The sequence below is a fragment of the Miniopterus natalensis genome, chromosome 3 (genome assembly GCF_054644295.1).
Source record: "Miniopterus natalensis isolate mMinNat1 chromosome 3, mMinNat1.hap1, whole genome shotgun sequence".
Taxonomy (NCBI): domain Eukaryota; kingdom Metazoa; phylum Chordata; class Mammalia; order Chiroptera; family Miniopteridae; genus Miniopterus; species Miniopterus natalensis.
The window spans coordinates 98,854,420-98,873,185 of NC_142083.1; the positions used below are offsets into that span (position 1 = coordinate 98,854,420).

An 18,766-nucleotide genomic window follows, 5' to 3' on the forward strand; every position below is an offset into this window, starting at 1 on the left:
CAGAAAACCTGAATATACCAATGACAACTAATGAAATTTAAGCAGTAATCAAAAAACTCCCACCAAACAAAAGTCCTGGACCAGATGGCTTCACAGGTGAGTTTTACCAAACATCAAAGAAGAACTAACACCTATCCTCCTCAAACTATTCCAAAAAATTAAAGAGGAGCACCCTGGCCAGCATGGCTCAGTGGTTAGAGCATCACAGGTTTGATTCTCAGTCAAGGGCATATACCTGGGTTGTGGGCTTCGATCCCCAGCTTTGACCGGGGCTCATGCAGGAGGCTCGATGTGTCCTGCACTCCTCTCTCTCTCTCTCTCTCTCTCTCTCTCTCTCTCCCCATTCCCCTTCTTTCTACTCTCTCTAAAAATCAATGGAAAAAATATCCTCAGGTGAGAATTAACCAAATAAAACTTTTTAAAAAAGAGAAGACTCCCAAGATTTTCTTATGAGGCCAGCATTAGCCTAATTCCAAAACCAGATGCACTACAAAGAAAGAAAATTATAGGCCAATCTCTCTGATGAACATAGATGCTAAAATCCTCAACAAAATAGTAGCAAATGGGATTCAGCAATACATTAAAAAGATCAAGTAACATGATCAAGTGGGATTTATTCCAGGGATGCAAGGCTGGTACAATATTCTCAAATCAATAAATGTGATACATCACATATACAAAATGAAGGGTAAAAATCACATCATCAGATTAATAGACACAGAAAAAGTATTTGACAAAACCTAGCTCCTATTTGTGATAAAAACTCTCAGGAAAGTGCGAGTAATACCTCAACGTAATAAAGGCCATATATGACAAACCCACAGCCAACACCATACTCAACAGGGAAAAACTAGAAAGCCATCTCCTAAAAATTAGAAACAAGACAGGGTGTCTGCTTTCAGCACTCTTATTCAGCATAGTACTGGAAGCTCTAGCCTCACCTATCAGAAAATAATAAAAGACATCCAAATTGGAAAGGAGGAAGTAAAACTGTCATTATTCAAAGATGACATGACATTATATATAGAAAACCTACTAGATCTAATAAATGAATTTGGCAAAATAGCAGGATACAAAACCAGTATCCAGAAATTGATGGCATTTTTATACACCAATAATGAGCTATCAGAAAGAGAAATTAAGAAAACAATCCCATTTACTATTGCAACAAAAAAGTTAATACTTAGGAATAAACTTCACCAAGGAGGTCAAAGACCTGTACTCAGAAAAGTACAGGACATTGAAAAAAGAGATAGAGGAAGATATAAACAAGTGGAAGAATATACCATGTTCATGGATTGGAAGAATTAACATCATCAAAATGTCGAAGCTACCCAAAGCAATCTACCCTAATGGCATATTTTACAGATCTAGAAGAAATATTCTAAAAATGTATATGGAGCCAAAAAAGACCCCAAATAGCCACAGCAATCTTGCGAGAGAAAAAAACAAAGTTGGAGGGATCACAATACAGATATCAAACTATACTATAAGGCCACTGTCATCAAAACAGCTTGGTACTCGCTTAGGAACAGGCATATAGGTCAAAGAGCCAAGAAATCAACCCACACCTCTATGGTCAATTAATATTAGACATAGGAGGAAGAGCATAAAATGGAGTAAAGACAGTCTCTTCAATAAATGGTGTTGGGAAAATTGGAAAGGTACGTGCAAAAAAATGAAACTAGACCACCAACTTACACTATACACAAAAATAAACTCAAAATGGACAAAAGACTTAAATGTAAGACATGAAACCATAAAAATCCTAGCAGTAAAATCTCAGACATCTCTTGTAGCGATATTTTTGCTGATATGTCTCCTGGAGCAAGGGAAACAAAGGAGAAAATAAACAAATGGGACTACATCAAAGTAAAAAGTTTTTGCACAGCAAAAGAAACCATCAGCAAAAGGAAAATGGAACCGACTGTATGGGAGAACATATTTGCCAATGATCATCTGATAAGGGTTAATTTCAAAAATATATAAAAAGTTATACAACTTAACACCAGGAAGACAAAGAATCCAATTAAAAAATGGGCAAAAGACCTGAATAGACTCTTCTCCAAAGAAGACATACAGATGGCCAAGAGAGATATGAAAATGTGCTAAACATCACTAACCAACAGAGAGATGCAAATTAAAACCACAATGAGGTATCACCTCACACCTGCCAGAATGGCTGCCATCAGCAAATCAACAAACAAGTGCTGGCAAGGATGTGGAGAAAGGGAACCCTAGTACACTGCTGGTGGGGATGCAGGCTGGGGCAGCCACTGTGGAAAACAGTATGGAGGTTCCTCAAAAATTAAAAATGGAGCTGCCTTTTGACCCAGTGATCGCACTTCTAGGAATATATCCTAAGAAACCTGAAACACCAATTAGGAAAAATATATGCACCCTGATGTTCATAGCAGCATTATTTACAATAGATAAGATCTGGAAACAGTCCAAGTGGCCATCAGTAGGTGAGTGGATAAAAAAGCTGTGGTACATTTACGCAGTGGAATACCACGCAGCTGTAAAAAGGATGGAACTCTTACCTTTTGTGACAGCATGGACAGACTGGAAATTATAATGCTCAAAATAAGCCACTCAGAGAAAGACAAATACCATATGATCTCACTTATTTGTGGAATGTCATGAACATAATAAACAGATGAACAAAATAGAATCAGAGTCATGGATACATGGAACGCTTGCATGTCTCAGGGGGCTGCCCAGATGGGATGAAAGAAGGTAAAGAGAATACCCAAAGAACAGATATGCATTCTCCATGGGCACAGGCGACAATGTGCTCACAGCCAGGGGGAGGGGAGGGCAGAGTCTGGGTAGAAGGGGCGAAGGGGGGTGAAAAAGGGGATAATTGTAATAATGTCAACAATAGGAAAAAATTAGAATAGAAAATTAAATAGTAACTAATACACAGCATTGAAATGCAAATCAGTCAAGTCATATGTAAATGAACATGCAAATTGTGCCTAGCTTAATTTATAATCAGTAGGGCAACCAAATGGGTCTACAAGTCTAGGATCTCCATCGGGGAACCCCGAAGAAGAAGGGTGCCTCCACAGACCTTGTTTTGGAACTCCTTCAACGCCAGCTTATAATGCTGCATTATCATACTGAACGACTTGGAGCTCTTGGAGGCAAAAAGCAGCATGTGATTCAGGATGTTCAGTTCATAAATCAGATCCTTATTCTGAAACGACAAGGAACACAGGTCATCCCACGCGCAGGGGCCCCAGCCACCCTTCTCCTCGGGGAGCTTCACTCACTGACCTCAGTGTTGTATTCAATAACAAAACCTGTAAGATGCTGTTTTATGAGTTGATGGAGGATACGTTTGTTGGTATTGTCGTTAATAAGCTCCTGGCGGTTCACCATTTTTCCCTTGGACAAAAGAAGAAAAGCATTGGAGGGCAGTGGCTTCCATGATGCAGACACTTACTAAATATAAACAGCACAATTTTCCCCTTGGATAAAAAGAAAACACCATGGTACAATGTAATCCAATAATCTAGGCACTTCATAAATGTGAACAGCCCGGCGGATTGTCCTGTGGGTCCTTCCTTCCTTCCTTCCTTCCTTCCTTCCTTCCTTCCTTCCTTCCTTCCTTCCTTCCTTCCTTCCTTCCTTCCTTCCTTCCTTCCTCCCTCCCTTCCGAGGGCCAAGCCTACATCATGGTCTTAAGAGTCTCCCCAGGTCCCTCGGTGTGTTTTCCCTGATTTTTACATGTCTAATCCTGCCTGATGATGTCTTCTCAGAAGGACCTGGGTCCACAGAGGGGGTGCTATTATTCTCTGTAGCCCAAGATCAAAGTCTGTGTGGGGGAAGGAGAAAGAATTAGTTATCTCCTAATTTCTTCGTCTTTAATCTCCTTCTCTCCATCTCCACCAATCCCACATCCTAGTCCACACCTCTTTCCTGGACTCTTGAAAAAATGTCCGAGTGGTCTTCTAATTCCTCCCCTTGCTTTCCTTCAAGCCATCCCCCACACTTCAGCCAGAGCGCTATTGTTAGAATGAAAATCTGATCACGTCATTCTCTTGCTTAAATACTTCGTAGACCCTGTTGTCTTCTGGATAAAGTCCAAAGTCTTTTCTGGTCATAAAAATAGTCCAATAATGCTGACTAGACTTATTGAGATCTCATGTTGTCCCAGCTGCCATTCTAAACATGTTATATGCCCCAACTCATTTAATCCTCAAAACATCTCATGGAGCTACATACTATTATTTCTCCTACTCTACAGTTGAGGGAAATGAGGCACAGAAAAGTGAAGTGACCTGCCTAAGTTTTCTAAACTAGAGGTGGAGCCTAGATTCCAACCCAGGCAGTCTGACCCCAGTGTCCATGTCCTTAACCATTAAAATAGACCAAATCTCTCCCAAATGCATTGTCCAAGTTTGCTACTTGGCTTTTGGGTTATTCTGCAGAACTTTTAAATTTTTATGTGGTCCAGATTTATCAATATTTCTTTTCCTTGTTTCGGAGTTTCTGTCATGCTTTATAAAGAGCTTTCCCACTCCAACACTACAAAGCAGACTCCCCGTGGCATCTTCTGGCCCTTCCAAGGTCTTGTGAAAGGAGTGGTGTATGAATTTAGCTTTAGTGTTTTGCTTTCAATGGCTATCCAATTCTTTCAACACTAGTCATTGAATAACATACATTTTTCCCTATTAATCTAAAATATCATATAGTAAATTCCCATATGTATTTGTATCTATTTCTGGACTCTGTGTTGTCCCATTCAGAAACACTAATGAAGTTATTTTATTCTTCAAATAAAAGCCCTTCATTGATTTCCATGGGCACATGTGAAAATGCAGTGGGCTCACAGTCTTCTGTAAGAGTCAGGCAGATCTGGGTATCACTACCTGTCTCCTCTGTGGCCTTGGGCAAGTAACCTAACCTCTCTGAGCCATACCTGTAAGTAACATGGTTATTGTAAGAACCTGGCTTTGTGTGAGGAGGGAGTAAGGCATGTTCCAGGAACGAGACCACGATAGAACTTTGTGTGATGGAAATGCTCTGTGAATCTATGCTGCCCAATAAAGTAGCGACCGTCCACATGAAGCCAGTTTGACCGAGGAGCTAAAATTTTAATTTAAATAGTCACAAGTGATGAGCAGCTGCCGTATTGGATAGTTCAGATCTAGACCCCAGAGCGGGCAGGAAGGTGTGTCACAGAGGCTAGGCTTCGGAAGGCCTTGTCGGTCTCGTTAAGGACTTGAATTTTTATTCTATAATAGTTGGATTAACAATAGGGACTCACCAACAGGCTTTCAGTGAGAAGGAGGAAAGTGACCAATAGATTTGAATTTTGGAAAGATTGCTCATGAGAGGAGAAAGGGGAATGTGGCAGATCAGCTGGGTGGACATTGCCTTAGGCTGTTCCGTTAGGCTGTGGGCGACGATGGTCGCTTGGTCTGGGAGGGAAGCATTATAGACAAGTGGATAGGTGCAAGGGATATTTTGGATTTAAAATCACTAGGGTTGGAGTGACGAGTTGGCCATGAGGGGCGGAGAAGAGGGAGGTGTTAGAATGATGCCTGGCTCTTCTGGCTTTGCTCAGATGGGAAAAGGAAGAGATGGTGGTTCCAGTCTTTGGGAGAGAAAACCCCAAAAGAGGATTTGGAGGGGAGATTAAGACTTGGCCAGGCTGAGACACCTGGTGATGGGTATAAAGGTCTGGAGGTGAGAGAAGCCTGGCAGGAGACGGAGACTCACAAGCCACTGGGTGTCTGGATAATAACTGCTGATAGAGGGTGGGTGGGGGAGCATGGGCCAGACGCAAACACGGGGCAGAAGATTGAGACTTAATGACACTTACTGGTTAAAGAAAAGCGGATGAGCTTGTAGGAGAAGGGCTAGAAAGGCCAGAGAAACACCAGGAAGCTGACTTTGCAAACGCCGACTTGTCCAATGCGACTTAGCTCACATGTGGCAGAACCAGAATTTGCACCCAAAGCCCATCCATACATGCACAGTCCCTGATTTTGAACTAGGGACCCCCTCACTAGCAATGGGATCGAAGGCCTACCTTATGGAACACCAGAACACTGTCAAGGGTGACGTGAAAACGCCCCACGGCATTGCTGATCGCTATCACTCCAAACGTTAGCTCTGGGAAGTCTCTGATCGTGGTGTAGAACAGCTCGGCCACTTCTTCCTCTAAGTCCTGTTCGGGGAAGGATGTTTGGTAAGGTTTGGGTAGAAAGCAAAATGCCTGGCTCATTTAAGGTCAAGGTGCAAGGGCTGACCAACTTGCCTCCTTACCTGTCCAACTTCTGGGGTTTTGCTTCGATACCCAAAATCCCATCTTATGGCTGTTTCATACTCAGAATACTTTTATGGCTCTGGCTAAAGCCAAACAGGCAAATCCACAGAGATGAATGGAGAGAGTTGATAAACTTGACCTTTTCCAAGTATGAGAGTGGGTTGGGGGCTTTTTACATTTATTCCTTAATTGCTTTCAGGAGAGGCAATTGATTTGACCACATGTAGTATCAAATATAAATTTGGTATCAAGATATGGCTGTGGCTTCAGCCTTCATTCTTTAGCTTAAAAGAAAATTGGGGCCAAAAACACTGTCAAAAAGTGGGATGAGAGAGAAAGAGGTACATTCTCTCTCCAGGTATAAATTTAACACCAAAATTTTGACTTCACTGGCAGAAGTGGAGGAGTCATCAAAGTTGTAGGGAATGAGTTAAGATGTACAAGAAACCCGTTCTCCAAAAGGAAAATCAATTTGCAAATTATTGATTATTCAGTGCTATTTTAAGTAGACCCCAGAATGATCAGTTATACTATCAAAACCAATTCAGTCTCCTCTCTCCACTCCTTTTTCTCTAATTAGCTTCTCCTACTGCATTCAGCTTACTTTTTTTCCCCTTCATTTTAAACCTGTTCTCCCCCAAAAAACAGCTCATTGGGAAATGAAGAGTAGGTATGGAATTAACCCAAGTATAGGACCTCTCCTCCCTCAGTCCCCTCCCTGACACGGGACTCCTCACCAGTTGAAAAGCCACCTCCTGCCTCTTGAACTCAGTACCTGGAAGAAGCCTATAATCACCAAGGGCCTGGCTTTCACAAACTCCACCACCTGCTGGGTGTCAGTGAACAAAAATGCTTTGTCGCTAATTTGTCTTCTCAGCCAGACGACCAAGGCAGCAGATTCAACCACTCCTGGAGAGAGAGACAGGGAAATTGATCCCACAGAAGTTTTCTCTTGAACTGTGTAGCAAGGCCTGTCCTTCCCAAGTTTAACGTGTGGAAGCTTCTCATCTTGGGGTCCCACCCCTTGAAGGCCACGGTCAGTTCTCCTCCCCACCAAGCCCCAAGGCAAGAACATTAACACAGCAGGTAAACTTGACTGAGCACTTACCAAGGACCAGGCATTACATCCACAACAACCCTGCCCTAAGGGCTAGACAGTATTACTGCCCTCCTTTTCGAAGATAGGAAATTGAAGTTGAACTTGCCAATGGCCACCCCGCCAGCGAATCCGAGGATCAGGCTCAGGAGGAAGCAAGTCCAGCCTTCTTTTCTCATTCGCCCACCAAAGTGACAGTAAGACAGATTTTTAAATATAAATAAATAAAATACAAATCAAACGACCAGCTAGCTCCGTGACCTTGGGAAAGTTCCATCATATCCCTGTGTCTCCAGTTGCTCAGCTGAGACACAAACTTGTGCTAAGGTTGTCAGTCCTGACTTTCATTTCTCAGCTGTCGTGTGGAGGGGCCAAGCACACAAAAGCCTTGGCTTCTGAAATTGTGAGATATGTGCCGTATCTGGGGAGGTGGAATGGCATTGCGGAATGTGCACCAGGCTACAGATGGACGTGTGCTTGCTGGGATCGCCAGCTTCACATGATGGCAGGTGGCGCAAATGTTGTATGAAAGCCTGCTACAGAACAGAATGGAGCATTTTAAGTGGGTTTATGAGATAAAGCAAGGTTTGTCGTGAGCAGCCTTGGGCTACATCTATAGGGCTTTATTCACTCGCTCACTCATTAATTCTTTTATTCTTCAGACATTTGATAAATACACACTGAGTGCCTACTAAGATATCGAGGGCCGTGTTAGTTCTTGGGGGTACACTGTAACGGTGGCCAGCAACAGACACAATGCCATCGTTTGCAGCTCCCATTCTGTTAAGGAAAGATAGTAATTACACAAACAAGTGTATAAGCACAACCAAATAAGTATATAAAATCAAGTTCAGCGAGCCAGTAGCGAAGATACATTACCTAGACTGTGAAATCAAGGAGGGCTTCCTGGAGGAAATTACTTAAGAGGTGAAAACTGAAGGATGTGTAGGAGTTACACAGGAGGCAATAAGGAGACAGAAAAGCTTTCAGGCAGAGCAAACAGCCTGTGCAAAGGCCCTGCAACAGGACAGATTGCTCAAGGGCCCTGGTGAACGCACATTGTGTTGGTAGATTAACTGGAAAGGACTATTTTCAGTTCTTTGCTTATATTTCCTAAGAACATTTGACCTTTAAAAAGCTTGTAATGAAGCATATTTACATGCAGAAAGGTGCACAAATTATAATAAATAGTTTGATTAATTGTGACAAAATGAACACACCTGAGTCACTACCCCCCAGATCAAGAAATGGAGCATTGCCAGTCCCTCAAAAGTGCCCGCATGCCCCCTCCCAGCCCCTGCCCCTGCCCTGCCCCTGCCACCACCGAGGAGCAACTTCTATCCTAACTTCTGACAGCGCTTCAGTGGGCCTGCTCCTGAAAGCCGTGCAGGTCACGGTTTGTGCTCTCAGGTCTGGCTTCGTCGTGCGTGTGAGATTCATCCATGTCGCCTGTGCTTGCAGCTCCGTTCACACAGCTGCCGAGGCTTCCCCTGTGTGACTGCCCCGCAGCTCACGAGTCCACCCTCCGCTGGGGCGCACTTGGGCTGTTTCCAGTTTGGGCTCCGCGCCTCTGGGGGATACATGCCCAGAGGGAGAATTTCTGGCCATAGGGGACACTGTGTTCAGCTCAGTGGATACAGAATAGGCCATTCAAAAGGCCACAGTGAGTCGGGCCTGTGGGAGTTCAGGGGAAAAGGGTGTGGTGCTCTCCGGGGCCCGAGGGGGGTGGGCGAGGCTTCCTGACACCCTCAGACCAGACACCACCCCACTGCAGTCAGCCTGCCTCCCGGGTCGGGCCCAAGCTTGAGTTTCTAACTTTACGGTGTTCAGAGCCATTTTTCAGGGGGGGGGAAAAACAGACACCTATCATGGAAAGAAACTTTCTCTTATAGGCTTTTACCTGAGCCAATTAAGTGTCCTGAAAGGAGTGGGTTTAAAACTTATGAAAACAACAAGAAAGGAGAACTAACCCCTCTGAACAGGTGTAACTTTTGGGTGCTCAGATCTGTCTCTCTGACCACTTCCCACTGTCCGGACTCCAGCCCCTGCCCCCCCCCCCACTACACACACACACACACACGCACACGCACACGCACACACACACACCCCCTGGGCGTGGAATCTGCCAGTCCCTCCCCGGCTGCTCTTCCCTCAGCTGGCCGGGCACCTCCTCCGGCTTATTCAGGTCTCAGATGGGTCTTTTCTCACCCCTCCCCCTGCCATCGTTCTCTCTTTTCCGACCTGATGTATTTTCTTCATTGTACCTATCTCTTCCCAAAATTTTGACATTTGGCTAACTTGCTCAGTAGCCCCTGTCACGCCCGGCTCACACTGGGTGCCAGGGAGTCACCGTAGGGTGAGTGGGTGAGTGAGTGAGTGGGTGAGTGAGCTGAATGACTCACTAGCTGGCTGGCTTGCAGGGAGCTGATCTCTGGGAAGCGTGAGCTCCTCTTGCCCCTCTAGACCCCAGGGACTGAGGTAGCTCTGAACTTGGCAAATAGTTCTTTCCTGAGTGCCTACAAATCAGGCCCTGCCCACTGTGCAGGAGTTCCCCTGGCCCCTGGGTCAGAGCCAGAGGACAGTGACCACTGAGGTGGGAACCTGTGTCGACGACTTACTGGGGCTGTGGCTCTGAGGCACAGTCCCAGGCACCGGCTGTGCATCCTTATTGAGGCCCTGGAGGCAACCTGAGTCTCCCTCCCTCCAGGGAGGCAGCCAAGGCCAAGTCTCCCCCTTCAATCCTTGGGAGCTAGACAGGCGGTCTGGGGCTTTGACCCAACAAGAACGAAACCCCACCTGCCTCCTCCAGAGGTTTTTATAGAAGTCAAACTGTCTCGCCCTTTTTAGCTCCAAGGAGCCCGTCAGGTGGGCAGAGCTGGCACCCACTATTCAACGTGCTTAGGAAATGAGAAATTGAAAAGCTGGGTCAAGTTCTCATAGCTAAAATCCAGGCCCTGCTCCATCCCTGCATCCCACTGCTTCTTTCCCTGGCTGGAGGGAAGCACTGAGGAAGAAGGGGGATGGGAAACCCCGCAATAATAGGGGCCGGGTCCTCACCCCAAGCCTGCCTCCTGCAGCAGGCCCTCGCAGTGCCATCCCATTCAAACCGAAAACTACACTTTAAGAACCTAAGTGTTCCAGGCCCTGCACTAGGGTCGGGAAGCTAATAGTTTGATAAAAATAACCGTATCTGCCACTTGCTTAGAGTGTAGCAGAATGTAAGCTGTGGGCTAGATCTGGTCTGCCAACTGGTTTTATAAATAAAGTCTTATTGGCACACAGCCATACCCATTTGCTTATGTATGGCTGCTTGCCCATTGCATCAACAGAGTTAAGCAGTTCTGACAGAGATTGTCTGGTCAGTAGGCTTAAAATATTTACTATCTGGTCCTGGAAAGTGTGGCTCAGTTGGTTGGGCGTTGTCTCCTGCACCAAAAGGTCAAGGGTTCGATTCCGAGTCAGGGCACATACCCAGGTTGCAGATTTGATCCCTGGTCAGGGTGTGTGTGGGAGGCAACCAATGGATGTTTCTCTCTCTGTCTCTCTGTCTCTCTCTCCCACTCCATCTCTCTCTAAAAACCAATAAAAATATATTTTTTTAAATATATATTTATCATCTGACCCTTTACAGAAAATGTTTGTGGGTCCCATGGAACCTTGAAAAAATCATTCTACCTCTCTGTGCCTCAGTTTCTCCATGCTTAAAAGCACCTCCTACATTGGGTTTTTGTGACAGGGGGAAGGGACAAGAACAGTGTCTGGGGCACAGTGAGTGCTCCACATACATGTCATGGCTTGTGCCTTGCAAATCTATGTCGTCTTCCCAGTAACCTCAGGAGGTCCATCCTCTCACCATCCTCCATCCTCATCTTACAGACGAGGGAATCAAAATTAGACACGAACTGATTGTGTCTCAAGCACAGAGTGAGAATTCAAAGCCAGAGTTCCCTGAATTGGCCCCCGACCTCGTGCGCTCAGTAGAGAAGACAGTGAGGAACAGATACAATTCTGTGAAGTGGGGGCTTGAGGGGGACGCACAACCGGGGCAGGCACCCTGGCCCAACCTGCTCAGTCAAGGGAGGCTGCCAGAGGGAGGCGATGATGAAGTTTCCTGCTGGTCACAGGAGGTACCAGGAGCTGGCTTCCACCACAAAGAGGCTCAGACAGTATGGAAGTTGCCATATTGTCACCTTGCTGCCTCTAAGTGAAGTCAGGACTTCGACAAAGTAACGTGGGGCTTCTCATTTCTTGTGCCATAAGGGGTTTTTGCTTGCAATCAATGAGTCACTGTTGTTGAGGATTGTCATTCCGTCACTATCTGTAGGAACAACCTTCTCTCTCTCCTCTCACTGCTCCTGCCCTCTCTCCCTCTATCTCTTCTCTCCCCCCATTCACAGGCCACCTCCCACAAGCCCGCAGCACTTGCCAGGTCTTTTATATAACCTGTCCTGAAACTGGCACTTCTGCTGCGCCTTCCTCTGCGAGTCTGGCCTGTGTGTCTCATGCCCCTTTGTGTCTGTTCTGAGAACTGCAAGGCATCCTGCAGCCCCTGCAGGTGGTGGCACTCCCTGGGTCTCCTGGTTCTTGCAACAACACTTAAGCAGGTTTGTTGCAGACCTGCTGAACACCAGGCCCTGCAACAGACAATCTCAGTTTCCTGAGATTCAATCATTTCACACACGTATAATGGGAACACTCTACCGGCATAGAACAGGCTGTGCTGGGCTCCCCTGCACTCGTCTGCATTGTTCCGTTCATCTACATATTATGCATGCGTTTACACATTCATATAGTTAACACTTTTTAAAATTAGGACCTATCGTGTGCCACACTGAGGCACATAATTCTTCATGCATTTTCAACATCAAGATAGGGCTCGACACATGGTAGGTTCCCAATAAAAGAGCATTGAATAAGCGAATGACTGAGTTAATGAATGAAATGGATCATTAGAAGCAATAGAGTCAGGTGGTCACCCTGCCCCAAACCTGTCCTGTTCTGTCATCTCTCATTCTCCCTTTTGGCAGCCAGTGCTTCCTTGGCCTGGGACCAAAATTATTCTAGAGTAGAAGATTGGGGTGGCGGGCGGTTACATGAAGTTAGGAATTCACTCTCTGGTCTCTGGTGGTTTATAAACCAAGCACCTCATGGTGCTTCTAGGATCCACTAGCTGAGATGCAAGCTGTAGAGAGATGTAGCTACATGTCACAGAAATCTGTGTTCTTTTTCTTATGGACACGTACTTCTCAGCCTGTTGGTGGAGTCATGTAACAGAGTTTTGGTTAATGTAAAGAGACTAAAAAGTGATGTTTGCCATTCCCAGGCCTGGGCCATGAACACAACCAGTGGCGGTTCTCTGCCTCCTTGCCCCCGTTGCTGGCAGAATACACAAAGGAAACAGCAGACCCTAAGGGAAGACAGAGCCACAAGCTGGAAGGAGCCTGGGTCTTTGAAAGACTGTGAGAAACAGAGCCCCCACCTCTACTCTCTGGTTGCCAAATGGGTTTTACACGAGCAATAACTAAATTCTTAATTTTTTTAAACCACTGAAATGCTGGCATTTATGTGTTTTCATAGCTAATGTTACCTTGACTGACACGCAAGCACCATTACCTTTGCAGCTGATGGGCTCCAACCTGTTGCCCTCAAAAAACAGCTTCAACTCTGGGGCCTTCTGAATGTCAAACTCCTGACGAAGTTCCTTCTCAACCGTGATGTCCACTTTGCCAAAGCTGACCCCATTCTTGCCTTTGCCCACGATCTCCATAGCTTTGCCCAGCTCCTCAGCTAGGTTCCTGGATTGCTTTGAGGATGGATTGTCTGAAAGAGTCAGTGGGAAGCAGAATTTGCTAGAGCCTCTCCCCCTCCTGTGTCCCGAGGAAGAGGCTTAGTTTGGCTACTTAGCTCATGGGCCTTTCTCGTGCTCTGCTGATACTGGGTGAATTTTCAGAAATGTGACACACAGTTCCTGAAACTGGTCAGTTTGGGAGACACATACCAGGGTTTTTTGGGGGGAAGGGTTTTCAGCATTGCTGGAAGCAATGCAGCTTTGGGTGACACATTCTCTCTAAGCTCCACTTTCCCCCTAGGAAAGTGGGGAACATAGTGTCTACTTTTAGAGTTGTCACAATCAAAGGTTCACTTAACAATCAGTTATACAGAGCTTTATATTTCTAAGGGCTTTACACTTTACATGGAGTAAGCCATTTAATCCTTCCAGTACCCCTATGGGGCAGGTGTTATTATCTCAATTGTGTAGGTGAGGAAACTGATAACAACAAAATGACCTATTTGCCCAAGGGCAAGTGGCAGAGACAGCCAGGATCCGCACCCATGCAGCTGGCTCTCTAACCTCCACCAGGCCCGCCTAACCCTTAGCACTACTGTTATTGTACATTAACATATTAATATTATATATGATTACATGTAAATATAATATATAATGTATATAAATGTGTACATATAAATATATTATACATTATAATATACATATATAATAGCTACTGTTATTATTATTGTAAAATTTCTATGGTCCGAAATTACAGGGGAGCAGCAGGGAGACAGAATGGGAGAGCGTGAGCACCATCTGGTGGACCGTCCTGGAGCTAACAGGCCAAACTGGACCCCTGAGCCCTGTAGCAGCTTAAAATATGACAGGGGGCTCCCAAGTAAGGAAGGCCAAGGGGGGGGTATAGGGAGGGGTTATGAAGCTCCCCGGCCCCCTCTGAGCCCACCCCCTTGGAGGGGATGTCAAAAAGACCTCACACTCTGGATTAAGATTTGTACAGTGACAGATGGTTACTAGACTGGTGATCACATGGTAAGAGACATAAATACAGAATCTCTGTGTTGTACACCTGAAACTAACATAACATTGTATGCCAACTACACTTTAATAAAAATTTAAATTAAAAAATTCCGGGCCCTCACATTGCGAGGCCCCCACACTGCTGGGCAGGGGGTGGGGGAGGGACAGGAGCCCTCTCCACAAACAGCCCCAGGGAGCCAGCGGGTGGGATCCTGGGGGTAGGCAGGCCTTCCTGCCCTAAGGCACGGGGACTGAAAGGCAGTCACAGGTGCCTTTCTTCTTCCTGAGAACACTGTGAGCCCACAGGTCCCTCACCACCTGAGGTCTGCGGAAGGTGGGCCGAGCCAGGGCAGGGGGTCACTGGCTCCTTTTTTAGCCAGAACACTTTATCTTTTTCAAACACTCTTGTCCATCTGGAGCACTTAGAGAAACAGGAAATCACCTCCACTGCCACAGACAAGTTTCACGGTCAACAGAGAGGTCTTTTGTAAAGCAAAACCCAGAAAGCTGGGCCCGGGCAGCTGGCACGTGCCCACTGCCAGGCAGCACACCTGCTCCTGCAATGGAACCTGAAAGTGAACAATCGTTTTTATTAAACTCCCAATCAATGAATGGGAAGTGGGACTTTTCGCTCCCTCCTGGATTGATGCTTGTCCACTGTCTGCTTTGTGACCACGGTTGCCTTCAATACCCCGGTCCATCACTACCAGCTGGCACTGGCCCGCTGCCAGCTGCTCCAGCCTGTGGGCCTCTCCCCTGCTCCCTCGTAGATTCCGTGGTGCCCGGCTCAGGACTGTTGATTGGGAGCCTGCAAACCTGAGTTTCTAAGGCAAGAAGCTCAGGCCAAGAGAAGCACATGGAATAACTAAATGTCCAAACAGTGGAGCTTTCCGAGGTTCCACACACAGCTTAGTGCTCCCAAGCACCCAAAATGAAAGTGAGAGAAAGAGGTTGTGACAGCTGGAATGCTGGAGTCTGAGAGCTAAAGGAAAGGACCTGCCAATAATAGTAATGGGCATTTACCCATCTATCCTTCTATCCAGCCAGCCAGCCAGCAAATCTATTTTAGGATCTGCCCTGTGCCAGGCACCGCCCTAGGTCCTGGGGATTGAACAATGAACTGATAAAAATCCCTGCTCTCGTTGGAGAAGGCAGAAAATAAAATAAAGAAGTAAGATATATTCTCTGTTAGCTGTTAAATGCCATGGAGAAAGAAGAGGCAGAGCTGGAGATGCAGGGTGTCAAGGGTTTGAGTTTAAGGAGGGAGGCTAAAGGAGGCCACATTGAGAAGGGACATTTTAATAAAGCCTGAAGGAGGTGAAAGAGCAAGCTATATGGATATCTGAAGGGAAGTGTGCCAGGCAGAGGAACAGTAAGTGCAAAGGTCCTGAGGTAGGGCCTTGCAGGCCACTGAACAGACTTTGGCCTTTCCTCTGAGGGTTGTGGAAGATACTGGAGGGTTTGGGGCAGGGTGAGATATGACCTGACTTACTTTTTTACTGGATTTTTCTGGATGTTATGTGGAGATTAAATCAAAGGGGAAAGAGTGGGTCCAGGGAGGCCAGCGGGAAGCAATGTAATAACCCAGGGGAGAGACGGTTTTGGCTTGAGCTGGGGTAGTAGCAATGGAGGGATGAGAAGTGGTCAGAGCCTAAAGGCACTGTGGAGCCGCCGACTGGATTTACTGATGGGTTAGGTGTGGAATGTGAGTGAGAGAGGAATCAAGGGGACTCCGGGGTTTTTGACCTGAGCAACCAGAAGGATGATGATGATGATGATGATGATGATGATGATGATGACGACGACAACGTCAGGGCAAGATACACCCCTCAGGTCTCAGAGCTATGTCCTGGACTGGTCAACTGGAAATGCCAGCCTGGTCAGGGCGTGGAGACCATGGACATTGCTGCTTGGGCAGAGCAGCGCCCAGATGCTCAGGGAGCCCTTTGCTGGGAGGCCAAGCGCTCCTACAGGCACAGCCTTGCTCAGGCCTTGAGTTCTACTGAGGTCATTGTCTGGCACAAATGGGGGACTCACTGAATGAGAATTCCTTATGTTAGCTCATAAAACAGTTATGGCGATTTACAGTACTTGAGGCCCAGGTCAGATGTTTTCTAAAACATCGCTGTGCCTCGGTTTCTTTATCTATATAATGGGGAATTAATAGGGCCTACACCTTAGGCTGATCCTACATACGAAGCAAAGCTCTGGCACAGAAGTGCTCAGTAAACATGAGCCATGAAGGTGACAGAGGTGGGCAACCTTTGGCCTTGCTCTGACAGGGGTCTCTCTGGGAAGGGAGGGTCCTGTGGAGGTGTCTAGATACTCAGCAGATGCTCTGGTTCCTGAGTAAAGGAAGGCAAGGGTGACCAGGCAGGTCACCCAGCCCAAGGCTTCAGCCTACCACGTGCTAAGTGAATGGGAATAGGCTCTGGTTCTCTGTCTGCCTGCATAGTGTGTAGACGTGTTCGTGGGTAATGGACCTAGAATCCGTATTTGCCTGGGTCTTTAGTAGATAACCTTGGGTTCCCTTTTCTGAGCAGCCAATGTGAGCCAAGGGAGGGGCTGATGGGTGCGGGAGGTGTGAGTGCGGGGATTGGAGATCAGCTCTCCACACAGGAAGCTGGAGCTTGCCTCTCTTTAGACTGGTTCTCAACGGGGAACATGTGGCCATGTCTGGAGACATTTCTGCTCATCACAGCTGGAATGCTACTGGCCACAATGTACAGGGCACTACCCCCACCCCAACACACACAGCGAAGAATTATCCAGCAAAAATGTCAATATTGCTAAGGACGGGAAACCTTATTTTAGACCAAGCTCCAGACCAAGCATGGAAAAGTATTTTAAAAATAACCCTCTTCCCCATTCCATAAGGCCATTTACAGTGTACAAAGGTGCTCACAGGTGGTGAGGACTTCAGGGCGGTCATCAACCCTTTCTAGCTCCTCAGGCGCCAGCCAACAAATTCCTCTGACCACTGCGATGGCTTTCAAGGCCCTGAAGGTTCTGCTGTTCATCCTTATAACCTTACTTCCTCCTACCCTTCTCTTCAGCAGCTCAGCTTCAGCCACTGTGGCACATTTCTGCCCCAGGGCCTTTGCACTTGTTTTTGCTGCCCGAAATGCCCTCCTTCCAGATATCTGCGTGGGTTGCTGCCTTCCTGCCCTCAGGTCTTTGCTGAATTGTCTCCTTCTCAGGAAGACCTCCCCTTTTCTCTTTGCCTCATTAATGGAGAATATTATGGGCTGAAGGAAAGTTAATTCAAATGCAAATTGTTTAATCTCCCTGCACTTGTATTCTCATTTGGAAATTGGGAATGATGTGACATACACATTATTTTTTAAAATATTAATAATATGTGTTCTCATATAAACATATAAAACTCCTCTGTCCTCCAGGAGCAAGGAGGCAGGTCTCACCCCATCCATCACCCACCCTCCAGGAGTGGGGAGCACTCACGGAAAAGCACCATGAGGAAGCGGGTCTGGCCGAGCATGTGGGCGAGGCCGGCGGGTGTCAGCACCATCAGGTTGCCTTCCTCCGCGATGTGCAAGGGCTGGGACATGTTGATGTCAATGTCCTCCATGGTGCTGTCCTCTGGAAACCCCTGGACTGCAGAGACACAAGTGCTCACCAGCAGCAAAGACCTCCAGAGAAGCTCCATGGCTGTCCTGCAGGGCAGGAGGAGAAATAGGAGCCCTTATCAGCACGGGGGGGGGCCACACCGTCACCCCCTCCGCATGTCCTTCCCTGCCCGCCAGCCCCTGCATGGAGAATGTGGCCTGAGCATGGCCCACTCTCTCCTTAGCAATGCCCGCAGCTTGGCAGGGTAACCTCAGGGCTTGAGTAAACTGTGCAAGGGTGGCTCAGAGATGCAGGGCCCCACTCAGAGCAGCAAGAAGCCAAACCACGTGCCAGCAGCTGAGCTCACTGGCACACCAGACACTAAGCGAGTCCTTTAATAGATGAGTCCTAGGGTGAACCTCTGGATCTCAGAGCTAACTGGTCCAGTCCCCCATCACAGCCTCTGCTTCATGCTCCTCCAGCTCCTGCTTGAATGCTCCTTATCACAGGAAGCTCACTACTTCACAGTGTACCCCATTTTATTTTTGAACAGGTTTTTCCTCTAGTGTAATTATGTCTTTTAAAAGTCATCACCCAGCTGGGCGTGGCTCAGTGGTTGAGCATCGACCTAGGATCCAAGCGACTGGGGTTTGACTCCCGGTCAGGGCACATGCCCGGGTTGCGGGCTAGCCGATCAATGATTCTCTCATCATTGATATTTCTATCACTCTCTCTCCTTCTCCTTTCCTCTCTCTGAAATCAATAAAGACATATTAAAAAAAAAAAAAGTCATGACTAGAGTACACATTTGTAAAACTGCCAACAAATACAATAAAAATACATTAAATAGAAAATAAAAATCTCTCCCATAATCCCATCCTTGAGAAAGCTATGGTTAACAGTCTGAAGTAAATTGACACTGTTATAGGTGTTGAAAACGCCTATGGAATCCAGTATGCATATTGTTTGGTGTTATGATTTTATTATTCAATAGTATGAAATATATCCTAGA

General features: G+C 46.5%; 1 protein-coding gene across 1 annotated transcript in view; it reads right to left on the minus strand.

The window, feature by feature from the left end:
• The window catches only part of PDILT (protein disulfide isomerase like, testis expressed), a 31,336-nt gene extending 13,482 nt beyond the window's left edge, over positions 1–17,854 (minus strand). The window contains exons 1-6 of the mRNA XM_016222675.2: positions 17,650–17,854; positions 12,993–13,199; positions 7,059–7,192; positions 6,047–6,184; positions 3,283–3,393; positions 3,077–3,202 (exon numbers count right to left, since the gene is read on the minus strand). Of these exons, the coding sequence (XP_016078161.2) occupies positions 3,077–3,202; positions 3,283–3,393; positions 6,047–6,184; positions 7,059–7,192; positions 12,993–13,199; positions 17,650–17,854 (921 nt within the window). The remainder of the gene's footprint in view (positions 1–3,076; positions 3,203–3,282; positions 3,394–6,046; positions 6,185–7,058; positions 7,193–12,992; positions 13,200–17,649) is intronic.
• Positions 17,855–18,766: the final 912 nt, after the last annotated feature.